At 44.8% G+C, this 20,681-nt stretch overlaps 1 protein-coding gene across 18 annotated transcripts in view; it reads left to right on the top strand.

The window, feature by feature from the left end:
* Positions 1-20,681, top strand: part of ROBO2 (roundabout guidance receptor 2) — a 735,763-nt gene that overhangs the window by 525,319 nt on the left and 189,763 nt on the right. For all 18 annotated transcript variants that reach the window (XM_053307038.1, XM_053307032.1, XM_053307028.1 and 15 more), the window contains one exon: positions 6,196-6,323. In XM_053307038.1, coding sequence (XP_053163013.1) covers positions 6,196-6,323 — 128 coding nt within the window. The remainder of the gene's footprint in view (positions 1-6,195; positions 6,324-20,681) is intronic.

Genomic DNA, 20,681 nt, shown 5'->3' with positions numbered 1-20,681 from the left:
TGCTACCACTCATTTAAGGGAGTGATCAGGTGTTTTATACTTATTTGAAATTTTTGTTACAAGTTATAGGATTGTCTCAGCAAGAAGCAACAATGGTTAGCAAGGGGGTTGTATTTCCATTTGCTTGTGTACTACAGAAATGCTATACTCTATGCACTGAATTATGATTTAGGTTATATAGGCTTGGGACAGTATGAGTGCTTTCAGTGCATATATTTTGGTAATAACTAAAGGTAGATTGAATTGATTAACTGCTGTGAAGAGCACACTACTAAAGTAGATGCCTCTTTCATTCTATCCCCCACAAACCTCCTGAAAGTGGAATGTAACCATCTATGTCATGGTGTTCTTTTGCTGCAGCACAGCATCTTCTGAGCCAGTTATCTTTCAGTCTCTTCTTTGCCTCCTTCACCTGTCATAGATTATCACTGAACCATAACGACTTGTGTGGGCCATGTGAGTGGAACAGATGACTACAGGGCACTACATCAATTCTTTAGGAGACCAGATGGTTACAATATCCCATGAGCCCTGCTTTACTAGGGCTTCTTGTTAAATAGCATGCCATTTCAGGGTGGCCTAGAAGTCCACAGATAATGTGGCAGGCTGGAATGCAATGAGTTGGTGTTCCTGCTCAAAATAGCAACCCAGTTGGCCACTCTAAGCCTACATTTACTTTACAGTCATCACACTGATACTTAAAATTATAATTGCAGCCATCTTTTTGTCTTGCCACATAAATAGTTCATCCACCCATCACATTCTGCACAATGGCATGATTGACAGGTGTGAACACAAAGACTGCTGATGTTTGCAAGGCAGCTGGCTTGTATGCCAGGACCAGGACATCAGTGAGCTGAAGTGGGAATAAGTCAACTGTAGCCCAAAGATGATGTCAGAGCTGTGCCCCAGATTGTCTGCATAAAGTCAGCTATTTCGACTACCTGAGCCACATTATGGGCTGGTTCACATGTACACTTTCGCTGCAGTTCAAGCTGAGAGAGATTTTAACTGTAGGAATGTGGAAAAGTCCATGCAGAAAAGTTACCTCCAGTGTTCCCCGACTAATTCCACTTTGTTCCACTAATTCCACTAGAGATTTTTCCTATGGTTCGCTGCCGATAACCGCAGTTATGCCACTGAAGTGTTAAGCCCGAACCCAGACCCGTCACTTACAGTTAAGCACCCAGTTCCTAACTCCAACTATAGAGGCAGTGATACATACCCGCCCCAAAAATCTAGCTGCTCCAGACTTTTGGCACTTCTCACTGGCAGCCGCTTGGAAAACTAGCCTCTCCCCTCCTGTCAGCTGCGCAGCTATGGAGTTGCCAGGCTACACGGATATTAATATGCCTCATCCCAGACCGGCCAGCCTGTCAAGCTGGCCAGCCACCCAGGGGCAACAGGCACGGGTGTCCACAAGCACCCCAAGTGGAAGCACAAACAGGGTAACAAGAGGGGAAAGCCGGGAGGCAGATCCAAGCAGGGAAGTTGCAGCAGCCAAGTTCTATTCTTCACACGGAAAGGGTGGGGAAGGGGGCCCCAGCCCCTTCCTGGGGAGGGGGGAGGTTTGCTTCCCAAGTCTTACTAATAAGAAGAGCTGTCCACTAGGCCAGCCCGTGACTCCATAGATCGCAATGCCATGTCAGTGGCAGACTAAGGGGAGTGAGGGAGAATGCTTCATGCAGGCAAGCTGTGGGGACAAGCACTTGGGCAAGTGCTTCGCCTGTCTTGATGACCACTGCAAAGCTGATTCCAAATCATGCACCTGCCATCCCACTTGCCAATGTGGACATGTGTCCCCCCACATGCAGCCCCCAATGCATTGATCAGCCATTCTGGGAGCACAGGTATCCGGGCCTCTCTACTCCTGCGAATCATTGTCCCTCTAGATCTACATAAGCTACACATGCTGCATATGCTCTGGACTAGGAGTTTTGGATGTCCTTAAGGGTCCACTCTGCAGCCCAGTGTCCGCTTCATCCATTCAAATAGTTTGCATTGTGGTGCTATTGACAGGGCTTGAAAGTCAGACCCCAGAAAGGATTCCAGAGCTGCCAAGTTCTATTTTTTTTTTTACCAAGTTAGGGTGGGGAAGGGGGATCCAGCCCCTTCCCCTTTTGGGTGGTGGATGACCACAGAGGCCAGCTCATGAGCAAGACAGCCTTGGGTGAACAGAAATGTTCTTCAAGGAAACCTCTGTCTGACCCAGGGCTTAGAGGCTGGGCATGAGAGTGGCAGGCCACGGGGACACCGCTGGACAGCTCATGAGAACGACTGTCAAAGTGGACAAAAGAGAAGTGAGCTGGCCTGACAAATCTGCCGTGATGCCAGATGGCAGATCATCCCATTCTCCACCTTAACACTTCCCTCACAAAGGTGTCAGGCCATGGGTGCTCTGAATTGAGTGAGAATGAGTTCAGGGAGCAGGAAGTGCTATCCCAGGAACACATTCCTGGTCTAGGTGACAATTGGCAAGCATGTGATTCCATGCCCCCTGCCTTCCTGCAAAGTCATGTGCACATGTGTGTCCTATCCAGCAGTACAGAGCAACAGCCCTGTTCTCCAGCGGTGTCCAGAGAGCAGGTATGCTCCTCTCTCCCATCCATCCTTCTGCCTGCGGATCTACATACAGTGGGTGGCTCCCTGTCCCCAAAGGGCTCACATTCTAAAACTTCTCTTCTCACCCCTTTGACAGTCGTTCTCATGAGCTGTCCAGGGGTGTCCCCGTGGCCTGCCACTCTCATGCCCAGTCTCTAAGCCCTGGGTCAGACAGAGGTTTCCTTGAAGAACATTTCTGTTCACCCAAGGTTGAATTATTCAATGAATTTGAATCAGGATTTTAACTCTTTTAACCGCTAAATTTTAACCACTAAATACAGTTAAACTGTACGTGTGAAGTGGCCCTATGTATATTAAGGAGGTAGAGCTGTGGTGGCAACTCGTGTCAAGAATAAATGGCCAAGTTGTATCTCAATCTGCAGATTTGGATCTCAGCCTCCATAGCATGTTTGCATCTTTGAATGTGAGAACCCTAGTGGAGAAATCGGTTCTGACTGTCGGTTTCATTGCCCAAGGCCCTTTTCAATGTGACATGCAGTCTTTTTATTGTCTATAGTACGATAGTACCTCACAAACCACCTGAAAGTGTAAATTTAACCATGTGTTTCATGGTGTTTTTTTGCTGTGGCACAGCATGTGCTGAGACAATTATTTTCCAGTCTCCTCTTTGCCTGCTTCACCTGCATAGATTATCACTGCTATTCAATACCATAAACACAATTTTGGGGGAATTGATACTTCCATTGTTGTTGGGCTTTTTGTTTGTTTGTTGTTGTTTTGCTGTGCATGCTTTCTGTTGAATGAACACAGAGGCCCACATGTTGCACAATATTATACAAGCAATTCCTTTGTTGCAGGTGTCTAAGGGAGCACCACCAGTCTTGCACAAAAGCTCAAATAAAGTTGTTTCCCTGCACATCAAAAATGCGTCAACATGTGATCTAACTCAGCCTAATTGCTCTACGACCAAATTATTTGCTTAGAATGAACAATCTAGCTATCTCTGCTTATTGCACTCTCAGATCTGGATTGCATTGGTTGATCTGTAAGGACTGGTAAATGAATAGTCCTGATTTGGAAAGGGCTTGGGCATGCATGTTACTTACTCAGAACTTTACACAGAATTTTATCTTATCACAGAATTTTAGAGTTGGAAGATACCTGTGAGGTTTTCTAGATCAGCTCCAGGCCCATAGCAAGGAGATGTCCTGAGGTGTCCATTGAGCCCCATAAGCTTCCTTCCCCTCCCCACTGCAGTTCTCCCCCTTCAAGTTCTCTGTACTGATGATGAGTCGTACTTGCTCAACTGACAGCAGTGAGGGCTACCCTGGCCCATCCCATCTCCAGCCTCCCTTCAGGTGTGTGTGCAGGACTGGGCTGAGAAAGCTGCTGCTGAGCAACAGCCAGCCGCTTCTTCCCGGCCATTGCAGCGGACACCAGTGCTGTGCCACTTGCACACATGATGGCGCGTCCTACCATCAGCCACGTTGAGAGTCGTGTGCTGCATGAAGAGAGTGAGCGAGGCAGGCTATGCACACAGGAGCTGAGGCCAAGGGGAACTTCTGAGGCCTGGCTGGCCTCGGCCCCCAGGCAGGCAAGATATGAGAATCTGAGGCAGGCAGCCACTGACTCTCTCTCAGTCAGACTTGGAGGCTGAAGGACTCCTCCGAGCTCATGAACTGGCGGCACCTCCGCACCTGAGAAGGAGAGGCAGTGAAGTAGGGACGTGCACGAACCTGTTTGGCATTCTATTCGTAGAACACCAAACAGGTTCGGAACCCCCGTGTTCGAACGAGTTCGAACGCGGGGGGAGGGAGTGGCTTTCAGGTTGGGGGAGAGTGCACTTACCTCCTCCCTGCTTCCCCCTCCTTCCTTCCACACGATGTGGGCACACATACACAGCACTTCTGGTCACACTTCCAGTCATTGCAACAATGGTGTGGCAAGGAGTTATGCTGCCGCTCCAACTGCCTAGTTATCCAAAGAGCACCGGAGGGGGAAGCACGGCCGGGGGGATAAGTGCAGCCTCCCCCATCCTTAAAGCCACTCCCACCCCATGACTGGCTTGAAGGGAGCTGGTTCCATGCACATCCCTACAGCAAGGTAGCCAGAGGCGCATGTGTGCCTCTCCTATCTTGTGTGTGTACCTGGCTGGACTGGGTTGCCACACACACACCCTGCCAGCAAGTGAGGGGAAGAACCACTCCCTCAAGTCCAATTTCCAAAGTCAATTCAGAGAGAGAACAAAAACAAACAGGTATAGTGTTCTGTTTATCCATCTGGTATAGCTGAGCTGTGACTAGAATTAATTTCTAGACGTTTTAATATGCATTAATTAAGCCTTATTAAGTGTTACTGTGCTCAAGCAACACTTCAATAGTGTATTAAGAGAAACTTCATCTACCAAAGTTCTCTTTTTATATCCAACTATTTATTAAAGGCAAAAGTGAACTTTTGTACTCTTGAGAGACAGAGGAGGGAGTAGGGGAAGAAATACATAGGATGAAGAATAGGTTAAGTTACATGTTGAAATGTTTCTGCTAATGCACATCTGCATAAATATAATTGTTTTACATCCTTATTTTCTTGTGAGTTCAGTTGCTATTCGGGCACTCAGGAGCCCACCTGTTGAACACTGCATGTGTCATGGTGTGTGTGTGTGTGCGCGCGCATGGGGGATGTTAATAAAAACAGTTCAGTTTTTTTAAACTAAGTGGATTTTTATTTGTTATAAACGCTAAGCATACTTCTGTTATAATTGATTAAGGAAACTCACTTACTGTTTTACTGAATTATTTTAACAATTCAATAAAATGTGAAATTGAATTTATTAAAGACATTGATTCAGAAAATTACTTTCTGTTGACTTTTGCAATACTTTAGTATAAGTGTCCAGGCTGCAAATTGTTTTTAAAAGGCCATATAACCTGGCCCACCCCCATTATTGTTATCCCCTCACAAGATTTTTAGGTTGGCTCTGGGCCTGTCCAGCTCCCTGCTCAGTGCAGACAGCTGCGACAGCATCCCCAACAAATGGCTGTCCAGCCTCTTTTTGAAAGCCTACCATTTAAACACCAGACTGATGCACTGTCAAACAGCGCTTACATTTAGGACATTCTTCCTACTGTCTTCTGCTTCATTGTCATTTCAACACATTGGTTCTAGACCTGCTTTCGGGAGCAACAGAGAACCAGCCTGCTCCTTCTTCTGTGTGACAGCCACTTTGTTAGAAGTGTACTGAGGAGATGAAGTGTTTTAAAGGCATTTTCCAGAATACTAGAAATAAAATATGCAACTCATGGAGTTGGGGCCAGTGTGAACCTCGGATGTCATATATTGATAACTGTTAGCTCTATTTTATCATAATGCTCCAGATCAAGGGCAGAGTGACTGATATTATTAATAAAGCCTTGATTCCACATGAACATAGCAATACTAATTTTATGGCTGTAAAGTTTTTAAGTAATGCATGCTGAAATAAAAGTGTCATGAAGATTAATGTTCAGTGGAATTATCTAATTCTGCATAATAAATTATCTTCCATTGATGTATCCAAGATAGAACAAGGCTGGTATATTCCAGGTGAAAAATTAAGCTGGGCAATGATTTTCATCTTTTCTTTTTGAAATGCAGATACGACATCAAAGATGACTACACTTTACGTATTAAAAAGGCTACAAGCACAGATGAGGGGACCTATACATGTATTGCTGAGAACAGAGTTGGCAAAGTTGAAGCATCTGCTACTCTCACTGTTCGAGGTAGGTTTGAAGTATATGAGATATACAATTAATGTACAGTGCTTTTAAACAGTACAAATCTGTTAAGTTTATAATGGGTTCTTTCTAAATAATTAATTAGATAAAGTTAAATTTAAGAAACTATACATATTGCTTTTTCTTCCATCTAAACATGAGAGTGTTTTCCACACACAAAAGGCTATCCTTCAGGTTCATTATATTGTGTTTATTGAGTGATGAATTCATTGTGGAATGAAGCCTATTGTTTTGTGATGCTTTTTAAGAAGCAGTCTTATCCTATGGTTCCTGTAGCCCAGTATTGTCCACTCTGGTTTCTAGCAGCTGTCCAGGGTCTCCAGCAGATGGCTTTTCTAGCTCTGGTATCAGGCATCCTTTTGATGAAGTTATTGAGGAATGGACAACCTCCATGTATTTGTAACATTTGTAGAGCATGAATTGTATACCTGTAGATTTTAATATCAGAGAGATACTCTGGACTCCACTTAAGCATCTGGCTCTATATCTGAGATAGTTGTTTGAGGATTAGAGTATGTGGCTATGATTTTTGTCAGGAAAGCTCTTGCATCAGCATTTATCTCTTCACCAATAGCACCATTGCTTTGATGTTGGGCAGCTTCCCATATTTGATTTTTACTTGTTGCTGGGTTGTTTTTTAGGGGAGTACTATTTGTAGAGATCCTGACAACACATTCATGTGAGAGATGAGAACTCATCTATTTTAACATTATTCTTCTAGTTACTATGTCTACAGTGGTAGAAAAATAAGCATATATATGTGACCTTATTTCAAATAAATGGAATTAAAGACTACATAGGGCACATTCGTGCATTTCTGTTCATGGTAGGTGAACATACAACAAGGCTGTTTTATTTTTCTGCATGAGTTTGGATATGAAAAGAGCACACAAGCATGATAATGCCATACAATCTCCTCCATTGATTGCTTAGAGAATCTTATACAGAAGTGAGCAGATGCTCAGACCGCACAGTATGCATTACACTAACCTCCTAAGCCCTCAGGACAAGAATCTAAATTTGAAAATGGAAAATGCAGAGAATAAGTAGGGAGTCCTGCTGGGGGTGGCGGGGGGAGGGATAATGTATCTGGTCCCTACATAGGGACATAGGTAGGAACATAGGTAGCTGCCATATACTGACTCAGACCATTGGTCCATCTAGCTCAGTATTGTCTTCACAGACTGGCAGCGGCTTCTCCAAGGTTGCAGGCAGGAATCTCTCTCAGCCCTAGGAGATGCCAGGGAGGGAACTTGGAACCTTCTGCTCTTCCCAGAGCGGCTCCATCACCTGAGGGGAATATCTTACAGTGTTCACACTTCTAGTCTCCTATTCCTATGTAACCAGGGCAGAACCTGCTTAGCTAGGGGGACAAATCATGTTTGCCTACCACAAGACCAGCTCTCTGTTCAAAAATCCCTAGAGAAGGAGAGCCCATCACTGCACAATCCAGGCTGTCCAACTGGAAAACAGCTTTTATAGTTGGGAAATTCTTTCTAGTTTTATCCTGAATCTACTTCCTTGCTATCCCAGCCCATTGGTTCCAGTCCTGCTCTCAGGAGCCAGAGAGAACAAGCCCACTCCTCCTATAGGAAAGTCCTTCAAATATTCAAAGACATATCTCCATTTAGTCTTCTCTTCCGCAGACTAAACATACCCAGGTTCCTCAACCGTATCTCACAGGACTTGGGTTCCAGAGTCCTCACCATCTTTGTTGCCCTCATCAAAACCCATTCCAATTCATCTAAAGTGTGAGGCCCAGAACTGGACTCAGTATTTCAAGACAGGACTGACCAATGCAGAGAAGAGTATAGAACTACTATTTCTCTTGATCTGGACACTATGCTTCTGTTAATGCAGCCTAAGATTGCATTAGCAATCTTAAGCCAATAAGATAATAAATTGTGGCTGGGAATGACGGGAGTTGTAGTTCATCAACAGCTGGAGGGTCAAGACTGCCCACTGTTTCCTTTTGCAGCTGGCAGCATCTGTCGGAGAAGGTAGATGACATGAGAGAGTCATAACATGCCTCCCACCTTCTGCACTGGGAAAGGGCTTCAGAGCCCCTTGTCATGATGCAACTGAAAGGAAAGCCCATTTAGCAAGGAAGTGGCATGCAGATGTCTGCAGACTTGCCCACCTTCTGAGAAGGAGGGAGCTGTTGCTGCCGCCGCCACCACAACCTGCATCCATTGTATCTCATCACCCACCATTTGCCCAGGGGAGGGTGGGATAACCATCCATCATGACCATTTGCCAACTCTTTCAAGTAAACTTGGGATGGTGGCAGAATGGGCAGGGAGAATGGAAGCACCAGCGGGGATCAAGAGCAGGGCTTTGTCTCATGGCACTGCTCTTCTCTTTAAGGAATTTAGGAACATATGTGTGTATATACACACATATATAATATCATATGTGTTTTTATGTGTATATATACATTCCAAGTCACACAGGTATTATTTTCTAATCTAGCAGTGCATGTTGAAGGTTCAGTAGAGCTGTGAAAGGTTAATTAAAACATTTTTTTGCTTTATCAATGCTCCTTCTCTTTCATGCACATTAAATCAGATTATCAAAGTCTCTATGGATTGCTTTATTAGAACAGAGGTCAACTGACCCAAGAAGCCAGCTTCCATTTCCATCCATTAAATGCATGGGCACAGTTCAGTTTAATTTGCTGAATTTTGAGCAAAAAAAAAAAAAAGGCTAACCTTACAAGAGGTGTGAGGGGAGAGTTGAATTGATATGATAAAACGAAGAGGGTTTTGTTTTTTTAAAATGTAATCCAGCTGCTAAAATGTTACTGTAATACTCACTTTAGATAATAAATTGTACTGCAGAGGTTTTCTGCTGTAAGCTGCAGAACTGAGTCTGACAAAACTGGATTTTCTTTTTATAATTTGAAAAAAGCAGGAACAGAAAACATAGTATCTCTCTTCCCCCTTGCTTTTAAAAATTTTGTTTTTGCAGTACAAGAAATACTAGCTATCCGTTGCACATTTAGATTTCCTCTCTACTTCATTGTATCTCATCCACTATAAAACCTAACTTCATCCACTGTATACATTATTGAGACAACTAATTTGCTTACACTAAAGCTTAGCATAGTTATATGAGTAGTGAATAGAACAAAGGGGGCAGGGAAGAATCTGTTGAACTCACTGGAGCTTGAACTTGAACAAATTAAGGTGAAAAAAGAAAATATATAATTTAATTGATTTTCGTACATGAAAGAAGATTTCTCATTATCTTTCCTCCCAGCTTTCTAATTTAACTAGCCATAGGCATAGTGTTTGTTTAATACGATAGAATACACTGTCTTGCAAGCATATGTAAAACATTTGAGATATAAAAGAAAATTAGAAAAGGCCAGAAGTATAACATTTGAAGTCAGGAGTCTGAGAATTTTGGAAATGAAAGCTAAATAGAAAATTTGTTGACACTATCAAAATCATACTCTTTGTACATATGTTAAGGATGCAGTGTGAAGTTTGATGTCTGCATCTTAAGTTGTGTGAGTGGAACTGCTGTCACACAAATGATATTTTCCTCCTCCTCCTCCTCCTCCTCAAGCCTCTAAAAAGCCCCTCCTGAGGGTTGGGTAAACCCACACTTTGGAAAAAGTGTGACATACTTTTGGGTGGGGCTGGGTTGTCAGAGGTTAACGCCCAGAATGGGAACACACAACTGCAGCAAGCAGAGCTTCAATCCTTGAAGGAGAACAGCCTTGCTGGATCAGCCCCAAGGCCTATCTTGTCCAGCAGCCTAGGTCACACAGTGGCCCACCAGATAACTCTGAGAAGCCCACAGGCAAGAGTTGAGGACATGTCCTCTATTCTTCTGTTTCTCCCCTGCAACTGGTATTTAAAGGCATTTTGCCTATAGCCACCAGTCTAGTAACCATTGATAGACCTGTCCTCCATGAATTTTTAAATTCCTTTAAATTCCTTTAATTCCATTTAATACCTTTTAATTCCTTTTAAATCCTTTAATTCCTCTTTTAAAGCTATCCAAGCTGGTGGCCATTACTACATCCCATGGCAGAGAATTCCATAGATTAATTATGTACTTGTTTATAAACAAGCTAAAGAGTACAAATTTGGCCTTGGGCCATCCTGGTTGCCCTCTTCTGCATCTTTTCCAGTTCTACAATCTTTGTCTTAGACAGTGATGAGAACTGCACAAAGTACTCTAATGTGGCCACACCATAGATTTGTATCATGGCATTATAATATTAGCATTTTTATTTTCAGTCCCCTACCTAATGAACTCTAGCATGGAATTGACCTTTTTCTCAGCTCCACACACTGAGTCAACACTTTCAACAAGCCGTCCACAACGGCCCCAAGATCTTTCTCCTGGTCAGTCACTGACTGCTCAGATCCCATCATTGTGTATGTAAAGTTGGAGTTTGCCCCCATATGCATCACTTTACACTTGCCTACATTGAAGCGCATTTGCCATTCTGATGCCCACTCACCCCAGTTTGGAGAGGTCCTTTTGGAGCTTCTAACAATCTGTTTGGATTTCATTACCCTAAATAGTTTAGTGTCATCTGTTAATTTGGCCACTTCACTGCTTACCCCAACTTCTAGATCACTTATGAACAAGTTAAAGAGCACTTGTCCCAGTGAATTTTCTTCATTTGACTGCAGCTCCCTGTACTGCAGCCCACAACTCAACCATTTGGGGGTGGAAAGAATAAGAAGAGGGACTGCTTGTGTGAATTTTTGCATTTGCACTACTTAGGATCCAACCCATAATTTCTACAGGTCATTTTGTTAAATAGAATTGAGTTATGGGTCTAGTACCAGACACTTATTTTATTTATTTATTTATTTAACACACTTCTGTACCACCCAAAATTTACATCTCTGGGCGGTTTACAAGCAGCAAACAAAAAGTTAAAAACATTAGTTAAAATAAATTACAACAAAAAACTTAAAACAGTAGTTGAAATAAATGACATAGTAAAAGATTAAACATTGCAAATTTTTTTAATAAAAAATAAACGTTTTAAAACTATGATAAAACTGTTAAAATGATATTTAATTAAAAGCCTGGGTGAACAGGTGTGCCTTTAAAGACTTTTAAAAAGTTGTCAGAGATGTGGAGGCTCTTATTTCAGCAGGGAGCGCGGTCCAAAGCTCTGGGGCAGCAGTGGAGAAGGCCCATCCCAAGTAGCCCCCAAAAGAGCGGGTGGCAACTGCAGACGAAACTCTCCTGATGATCTCAATGGGCAGTGGGGTTCATAATAAAGAAGATAATTTAAGATTATATCTTAAATACACAGGGCCCAAGCCGTTTAGGGTTTTATAGGTTATAAACAGCACCTTGTATTTTGCCCGGAAACTGATCAGCAGCCAGTGTAGATCTTTCAATACAGGAGTAATATGGTCTCTCCAAGATGACCCAGAGACCAACCTGGCTGCCGCATTGAGAACCAGCTGTAGTTTCCGGACTACACACAAGGGCAGCCCCACATAGAGCGTGTTATAGTAATACAGTCCGGAGGTTACCAGCGTATGTACCACTGTCCTGAGGTCGTTTATTTCAAGAAACAGACACAGCTGGCGTATCAGCCAAAGCTGATAGAAGGCACTTTTGGCCAGCGCCTCAACCTGGGAGACCATGGAGAGGCTTGGATCCAGAAGCACCCCCAGACTGCATACCTGTTCCTTTTGGGGAAGTGTGACCCCATCCAGAACAGGCAGATCAAACTCATCTCCCGAGTTTCGACCCTACACAATGAGTACCTCCATCTTATCTGGATTTAGTCTCAGTTTGTTATCCTTCATCCAGCCCATTACCTCCTCCAGACAGGCAGTTAGGGAGGTTATTCCCCCTCCCAATGATGTTGACATGGAGAAGTAGATTTGGGTGTCATCAGAATACTGACAGCACCCAGCACCAAATCTCCTGGTGATCTCTCCCAGCGGTTTCATGTTGATGTTAAACAACATTGGAGACAATATGGAGCCCTGAGGGACAGGATACAAAAGTTCAGATTTTGAAGAGCAACAGTCTCCAAGGGACACCATCTAGAATCTGTGTGAGCAGTAGGAGCGAAATTACTGCAAAGAAGTGCCTCCTGCTCCCTCAGACACTCCAGAAGGATACTATGGTAGAAAGCCGCCGAAAGGCCCCAAAGGACCAACAGAGTCACACTTCCTCTGTCAATTCCCAATTGAAGATCATCCATCAGGACAACCAAGGTAGTCTCTACGCCATAGCCTGCCTGAAAGCCAGGTTGAAATGGGTCTAGATAATCAGTTTCCTCCAAGGCTGTCTGGACCTGGGAGGCCACAAACATCTCAATTGCCTTGCCCAGCCTGCAGGAGAGAAGAGGAGGAGGAACATCTGCTCCCCACGCATACCCCAGGGTGAGAGACTGGGTGCCTGCCTGTCTGCTTTTGCTTCTGTCCCCAAGGACAGTCTGCTGGACTGTGGTGAGAATTTGCAGGACTGAGGCCCACAGGAGATTACTCAGGGCTATTTAGGGTGTTGCCAGTGGCAGCAGGCCCACCACCAGCAGGGTCACTACCGAAGGGGCAACACCAAATGGGGTCGCCCTTTTGGGAGAGCCACTTCTGGAGACAGCAAAGGCGAGGGTCAGGCTTCCCAGGTATTTGTATGTGGGGGCGGCATTTAATAGTGGGGCTTCTGTTTTAATTAGTCCTGGGTCAGATTGTTTTAGAGATGGGGAGACTGGGGGTGTCCATTGACTGTGGGGTGGCAATTCTGGTAGTTGTGGGGAACAGAAGAAGTAACGTTGGCAGGTCAGTGGGCCATTACAGAGGAAGGGGACTTGGAAATCTAATAGCTGTTTCCCTTTCCACCTGTCTTGCCAGCTCTTTCACCTTGGAGAGCAGTGCCAACCACTCTTGGACCCTCACCTTGCTCCTCTGTAATGCCAGGTTGGTCCAGAACAAATCAGAAACCATCCATGATTTGATTCTGGATGAAGGCACTGTCCTGGTATGTATTACAGAGACCTGGTTGGGGGAGGCTTGTGGCCCAGTCTGGTCCCAGCTTCTTCCTCCAGTGTACTCCGTTGAGGAGTAGGTGAGGGACCATGGATAAGGAGGTGGAGTGGCTGTGGTCTTTAAGAACAATATCTCCCTTACTAGGATGCCTGTTGAGGTGTTGGACCATATTGAATGTGTGTACTTAAGTTTGGGGACCAGGGATAGATTGAGACTTCTGTTGATGTACCGATCGTCCTGCTGTTCAACAGAGTCCCTAACTGAGCTGACGGACTTCGTCTCAGGCTTGGTGTTGGAGTCCCCCAGGGTTGTGGTGCTGGGGGACTTCAATGTTCATTTCTGGACCAAATTGTCCAGGGCGGCTCAGGAGTTCATAGCAGTCATGATGACTATGGGCCTATCCCAAGCAGTCTTGGGACTGATGCACACTGCAGGTCACACACTTGATTTGGTATTTCACACTGATCAGGGTGGTATTCTGTTAGTGGGGACTCCTGTGATTTCCCCATTGTCATGGACGGACCATCATCTGTTTAAGGTTGGACTTACAGTCACTTCGCGGTGCTGAGGTACCTATTAGGATGGTCTGCCCGAGAAGGTCATTGGATCCAATAGGATTTCAAGAAGCCTTGGATTTAGTGTTGGCTCTGCCGGCAATCCTGTCGATGCCCTGATGGAAAGCTGGACCACCAAATTTACCAGAACAGTAGATATGATCACTCCTGTGTCCTCTCCAACCTGCTTCAAAATTGGCCCATTGGTATATGGAAGAACTACGTGGGCTGAAGTGGTGAGGTAGACTGGAGCACAAGTGGAGAAAGACTCGACTCGAATTCAACAGATTACAACATAGAGCGCATTTGAAGATCTATGCTTAGGTGATATGTGAGACAAAGAAGCAATTATTTTCTGCCTATTGCATCCGCAAGTTCTCATCCGGCGGAGCTGTTTAGGGTTGTGAGAGGGCTAGTATGTGCCCCTCCTCCCTTGAATCCAAATCTGGAGCTATCGATTACCTTCTGTGACGTGTTTAATGAATTCTTTGTAGAGGAAATTTCTCGTATTTGGGCTGACTTAGATTCCGTCTCCACAGTTACTTCAGTGTCTAATGTGGAGGTGTCCAGCAACTCCTCTTGTGTGGTTAAGTTGGATCAGTTCCAGTTTGTGACTCCTGAGGATGTGGGCAAGCTGATTGGAATGATGTGACCTACCACATGTTCTCTTGACCCTTCCCCAACATGGCTTATACTATCTGGCAGGGGGGTTGTTGTAGAAAGCCTGGTAGAGATTATAAATGCATCTCTGGGGGAAGGCAGAATGCCTCCTTGTCATAAGAAGGCAATTATTAGACCGCTTCTGAAGAAGTCTACCTTGGATCCCTCAGAGTTGAGCAACTACAGGCCTGTTTCCAACCTTCCGTTTCTGGGCGCTTAGCCTTTCTTAAAAGAAACGGTAAGTCCACTGGTGTTCAGTGGTGTTGCTGCTTGGTTTCATTGGGATCAGGCATCTTAACAGGGTATATTATTTCAACCTGACACATGTTACCACACACATGCACTTACATTCCTAGACTGTCTTTGAAGAACTTAGCTCAAAGCCGAATTTGCAAGTGGGCCTAACTAATGACCTGCAATCTGGATACAAGCAAATATTAGGATATATCAGAGGAGCAACAATCTCAAAGGCAGGACTTCTGAAACAAACCAATAAGGTTTGTTGATAAGCAGAAACACAATGTAAATGGTCGTATTTGGAACCTTGATACTGTCACAGTTGTGCAGGCATTAAAGGCAGTTCCTGGGGAAAAGATGAGGAGCAAGGAACAGTAAGAAAGTGAAGGCTTTAATAGCCTAGTAGCTGGTGGGTGTTAGAATGTGGACTGAGGAAGGGAGAAAGGCAGGGGAAAGATATAAGGGATAGAGAAAATAATGAAATTAAGAACAGTTTAATACCTGTTTGTACAGGGTTGTAGCCACTGAACAAACCGGTTCAAAGAACCCGGGCCACGAATGAAAAGGGCTGCTGAAGCCCAATGGCTCAGGCTCTGGAGGAGCCCAGAGCGAACTCCCACCGCACACACCTGGGGTGCCGATTCCCTGGGCGAACTCTCTGTTTGTTATTTCAGGCAGCGCTGGCTGCCCAATAGGATGTTTCCCCCTTTCTCTCTCTCTCTCCAGAGAGGGAGAGAAAGGGGAAAACGTCATATCAGGCAGCAGCACTGCCTGAAATGACAACCTGAGAGCTTGCTTGGGCTCTCGGAAGCCCAGGCCATGCTTCCTTTGTGGCAGCCCAGGGGGGCCAGGATTGCCAGAACCTAAGGGGTATACTCGTGCGTCAAATGGGCCGTAAGCCAGAATTTGGCTTTTAAAAAGCCAAATCTGGCCACCTAGAGGGGGACCCCCTTTGCGTGGCCAGCCCAGTGGGTGTGGCCTGGGCTGCCGAGAGCCTGAGCGAGCTCTCAGCTGTTATTTCAAGCAGCACCAGCTGCTTGATAGGATGTTTCCCCCTTTCTCTCCTCCAAGGGAAAATATCCTATCGGGCAGCCAGTGCTGCTTGAAATAACCAACAGAGAGTTTGATTGGGCTCTTGGCAGCCCGGGCGGGAGGGGAGAGTTCGCTCTGGGCTCCTCTGGAGCCCAAACCATGCCCCCGTGAGTGCGACTCCATGCACACAGGTGTAACTGGAGGGGGCAGCCAAGCGGGGCTGAATCCAGGCCACTATTCGGCTGGCTACACGGCTGTGTTTGTATCAGCTGATACATGTATTATGCCAAAAGGGATTACTTCTTAACAGGATATTATTTGAAGTCCCTTGCAAAGGTGTTGTCAAGGTAAGGGCAAGCAGATGCAGTGATGTGTCAGCTGACATCAAGGTTTGTGGCACTAGATATGGACATAGTCAAGAAAGTGGAGTACTGGGTTCCAAGGCACTCAGACGCAGGAGTTTGCATACTGTTCTGGTAGCTCCAGGTCTTAACACTCACATCAGTTTGGGAGGATGAATACATCTGAAGGGAGCCCAGGCGGGTGCGTGGCTGGGGGAGTCAGTCCTGTGACTTGCCTCTGCCCCCCGCAAGGCAGTGGGCCCCCAGACAACTGTCTCCCCTTGCCCTATTATAGTTACATCCCTGACAGCAACAGCAAAGATGCTTCCCAGGAACCCTCAAAACGCATGTCTGGGGGACAGGCCTTTTTAAAAGATTCTGTTATCTGTGAAGTCCCAGAGACGAGAAAACTTTGTGTCTGAACGTCATTTAAAAAAACCAGATGAAGAGGATGTGGGTGTGCGGTAGTGGCTATTCAGAGGAAGTGCAGAAAAGAGACTGTATGCTAAATCTTCATAACTGACTGCAAACCTGACTGCATTTCAGGGATTTTTGATGGTTTAAAGGCTCTCCAGCCTCAATACATTTTTTATGCCAAAGATCCTTTCCACCTGATGTCTGAGGAACTCTGGGTTCATTAAGAATCCGCAGGATTCAGTGAGGATGGAGGGCGGGGTTACCTTTTGCTAGGAAGCTTTTCCACCGGCTTAGTCTTTGTATGACACTGCTGCTTGACCCAAGCAGAGACAATTCCTCTTGAAATCATGTACCTGTCTATGTTCTGTTTCCATTGCTACAATTTCTTAAAGGGAAGTGGGAGAGGAGGTGGTCTGTTAACAATTTTCTACCCTGTTGATGTTAATCTAAGAAAATTAAACTAAAAAGACAAACTATTAGCACTACATTTTACTACTTCTGTTTAGGGATGTGCAAAAAATTTCGGGCACAGAACGATCTGTGCCCGAAACGAACAATTTCGGGTGATTCGGGGCCGAACCGAATCACCCCCGATGCCCCTCGAATTTTTTCGGGCACGAGCCGAATCACCCGAATTTCGGGCACAAAAAATTCGGGTGATTCGGTTCATGGTTGATTTTTGGTGATTTTTTAAAGTTTTAGTGACTTTGGGGCAGTTCGGGGGCATAGCATGGGATTTGGGCAAAAGGAGTGGGGTGGGGTGGTAGTGCCTAATGGGTGCAGGCTACCACCCCAATTTCAGGGGGATTGGGCAAAGGGCTGATTTTTGGTAAATTTCTGAAAATTTCATGTCTTTGGGGCAGATTGGGGCATATTGGGGCAGAAAGTGGGGGCTGGGGCAGAATAGTGGGGTGGGGTGGTAGTGCCTAATGGGTGCAGGCTACGACCCCAATTTCAGGGGGTTTGGACAAAGGGGTGATTTTTTGAGAATTTTTGAAGTTTTGGTGACTTTGGGGCAGTTTGGGGGCAGAAAGTGGATCTGCCCCAAAATAGTGGGGTGGGGTGGTAGTGCCTCATGGGTGGAGGCTACCACACCAATTTCAGGGGGATTGGGCAGAGGGCTGATTTTTTGAGAATTTTTGAAGTTTGGGTGTCTTTGGGGCAGATTGGGGGCAGAAAGTGGATCTGCCCCAAAGGAGTGGGGTGGGCTGGTAGATAGTGCCTGATGGCTGGAGGCTACCACCCATCCCCAATTTAAGAGTGATTGGGCAGAGGGGTGAATTATGGTGAATTTATTTGTATGAGGTTTGTCTTCATAAGGTGAAGTGTGCTAAATTGATTACTTCCTCATATTATTCATAGTAAAGGAAAGTATGAAAAAGTGAAAGTGGGGTCATGAGAGTTGTTTAATTGAAAAAATTCTCATTTGCTATGATAGAATGAGAATTCACACCTCAGAAGTTTTTTCTGAGGTGTGAATTCTCATTCTATCATAGCAAATGAGATTTTTTTCAATTAAACAACTCTCATGACCCCACTTTCACTTTTTCATACTTTCCTTTACTATGAATAATATGAGGAAGTAATCAATTTAGCACACTTCACCTTATGAAGACAAACCTCATACAAATAAATTCACCATAATTCACCCCTCTGCCCAATCACTCTTAAATTGGGGATGGGTGGTAGCCTCCAGCCATCAGGCACTATCTACCAGCCCACCCCACTCCTTTGGGGCAGATCCACTTTCTGCCCCCAATCTGCCCCAAAGACACCCAAACTTCAAAAATTCTCAAAAAATCAGCCCTCTGCCCAATCCCCCTGAAATTGGTGTGGTAGCCTCCACCCATGAGGCACTACCACCCCACCCCACTATTTTGGGGCAGATCCACTTTCTGCCCCCAAACTGCCCCAAAGTCACCAAAACTTCAAAAATTCTCAAAAAATCACCCCTTTGTCCAAACCCCCTGAAATTAGGGTGGTAGCCTGCAACCATTAGGCACTACCACCCCACCCCACTATTCTGCCCCAGCCCCCACTTTCTGCCCCAATATGCCCCAATCTGCCCCAAAGACATGAAATTTTCAGAAATTTACCAAAAATCAGCCCTTTGCCCAATCTCCCTGAAATTGGGGTGGTAGCCTGCACCCATTAGGCACTACCACCCCACCCCAATCCTTTTGCCCAAATCCCATGCTATGCCCCCGAACTGCCCCAAAGTCACTAAAACTTTAAAAATTCACAAAAAATCAGGACTTTGCCCAATTCCCCTGAAATTGGGGTGGTAGACTCTACCCATTGGGCACTACCACCCCACCCCAAAATTTTGCCCCTGGGACCCTTTTTACCCCCCGAATCGATTCGGATTCAGATTCGGATTAAATCCGAATCCGAACCGAATCAAGGGTGATTCGGGTGACCCAGATTCAGGCACAAAACAGAACGGGGGTGATTCGGCTCGGGTCCGAGCCGAATCACCCGAAAATCCGAATTGCACACCCCTACTTCTGTTAATAAAATTAGACCAGCTTGCCACTGAGCTCTTCCTTAAGAGCTCTTCCTTGTGCACCCCTGAGCTCTTCCTTAAGAGATATTGAGTAAAATTGACAGCACTTGCCTCCACAATCTCAGAAGCAATGAAAGACTGATGCCAGAATGAAATCACTTGTTGCAACAACTACTTTCCATCTCAGTATCAGTCTGAATCAGAAATAATCTGTAGATCATCCCACATTTTTTAAAGGAACTACAAGTTTTCTAAGCAGCAATTTGGGAGGTTCTGAGTAGAAATCCCTATGGTTGTTGAGTTATATTTTCATCAGTTCTGTCAGTGATGGAAAAGAGGATGTAGTGTGAGCTTTCTATCTGTCTATTACAGAATGAGGAAAAAGGGGAGCCTTGGGCTTTTCTTCAACCAGAACTGCAGTCTTGACCAGCCATGCTTAAACCTCAATTGGTATTTAAATCAGACAGTGATGCTTCTCTTTTATTAGATTGACATTTTGCTAGTCTGTGCCTTTGGATGAGATATTTATCATGGTCTAGGTGTTTGTCCTAATGCAAACCTACTTTATTTCTATCAAACCTCAGCAATGGCATTTGATGATAGCATATGAACCTATCAAGAGTGTTAATTAGATGATTAGTTCCAGACAGAGCTGATTTGAGTAAATTCAGTAAAATGTGAGGGTAAGGGCTGGGTAGAAGCAAAACAGGATAAATTTCAAGGGTGAGCAATAAATTCTTGTAAAGTTTTAAGGGAAGCAGCTTGCTGATGTAGGATAGTGAAAATAGCAGTGTCTTCCTTCCTTCCTTCCTTCTTCCAATTTAAGCTGTCAATTCACAGACAGCAGCAGAAAGTGCTTCTAGAAGTACTGGACTTCTTCCTGATAGTCAGCTCCTGTTGGCTGCCATAGTTACCGAGGAATGATGCTAGCTACAACATGATTTAGCATCATACTGAGGGGACTTCAGTGAAATGATGGCTGGACAGAGGAAAAGGTTTAGTGTGCTATCTGTGAAGGCACAGCATAATCTGGAAAAAGAAGACATATGGGCACAACATAACATAGTTGTTAAAATAAATAAATAAAAACAACACCTGCTGCCACCACTATCCAGCATTAAACTGCCTCCTACAAAACTTTAATAATTTTGCATGCTCAACCCTCAAAATGCCAAACAGCCACCCACTTTTGCCCCTTCAAAATGGGCCCCATTTGGATCAGCAATAATCACGAAGAAGGCCTGTTCAAACTGTGGTTTAAACCATGTGATTTGGGGTTGGTTGGACATTCTAACCTCTTATGGATGACATGCTGGGGGCAAAACCAGCATGGCATGTTCTCCCTTCTCCATATGCAATGGGCCACCACTGAGACAGTTCTTGTGAACTGGACTGTAGTGGCGTTTGACGGGGGATTGGTAGGGGAATTCATCATAATTTTTCATCCTCTTTGTCCCTGAACAATTGCAGAAATTAACCCCCATTTTCTTCACCTGAGAAGTTGTTAGAGAAGATTGGATGGGTACTTCATATCAGCTCTAATTCCCAAAAGTTTTTCGAATGTTATGCAAGCTTTTGCAGTTCCAATAATTCTAACAAACAATAGATAG

This window comes from Hemicordylus capensis, chromosome 3, assembly GCF_027244095.1.
Source record: "Hemicordylus capensis ecotype Gifberg chromosome 3, rHemCap1.1.pri, whole genome shotgun sequence".
NCBI classification, from domain to species: domain Eukaryota; kingdom Metazoa; phylum Chordata; class Lepidosauria; order Squamata; family Cordylidae; genus Hemicordylus; species Hemicordylus capensis.
Note: the sequence above shows the minus strand (reverse complement) of the source record. Positions and strands in the feature narration are given on the sequence as shown.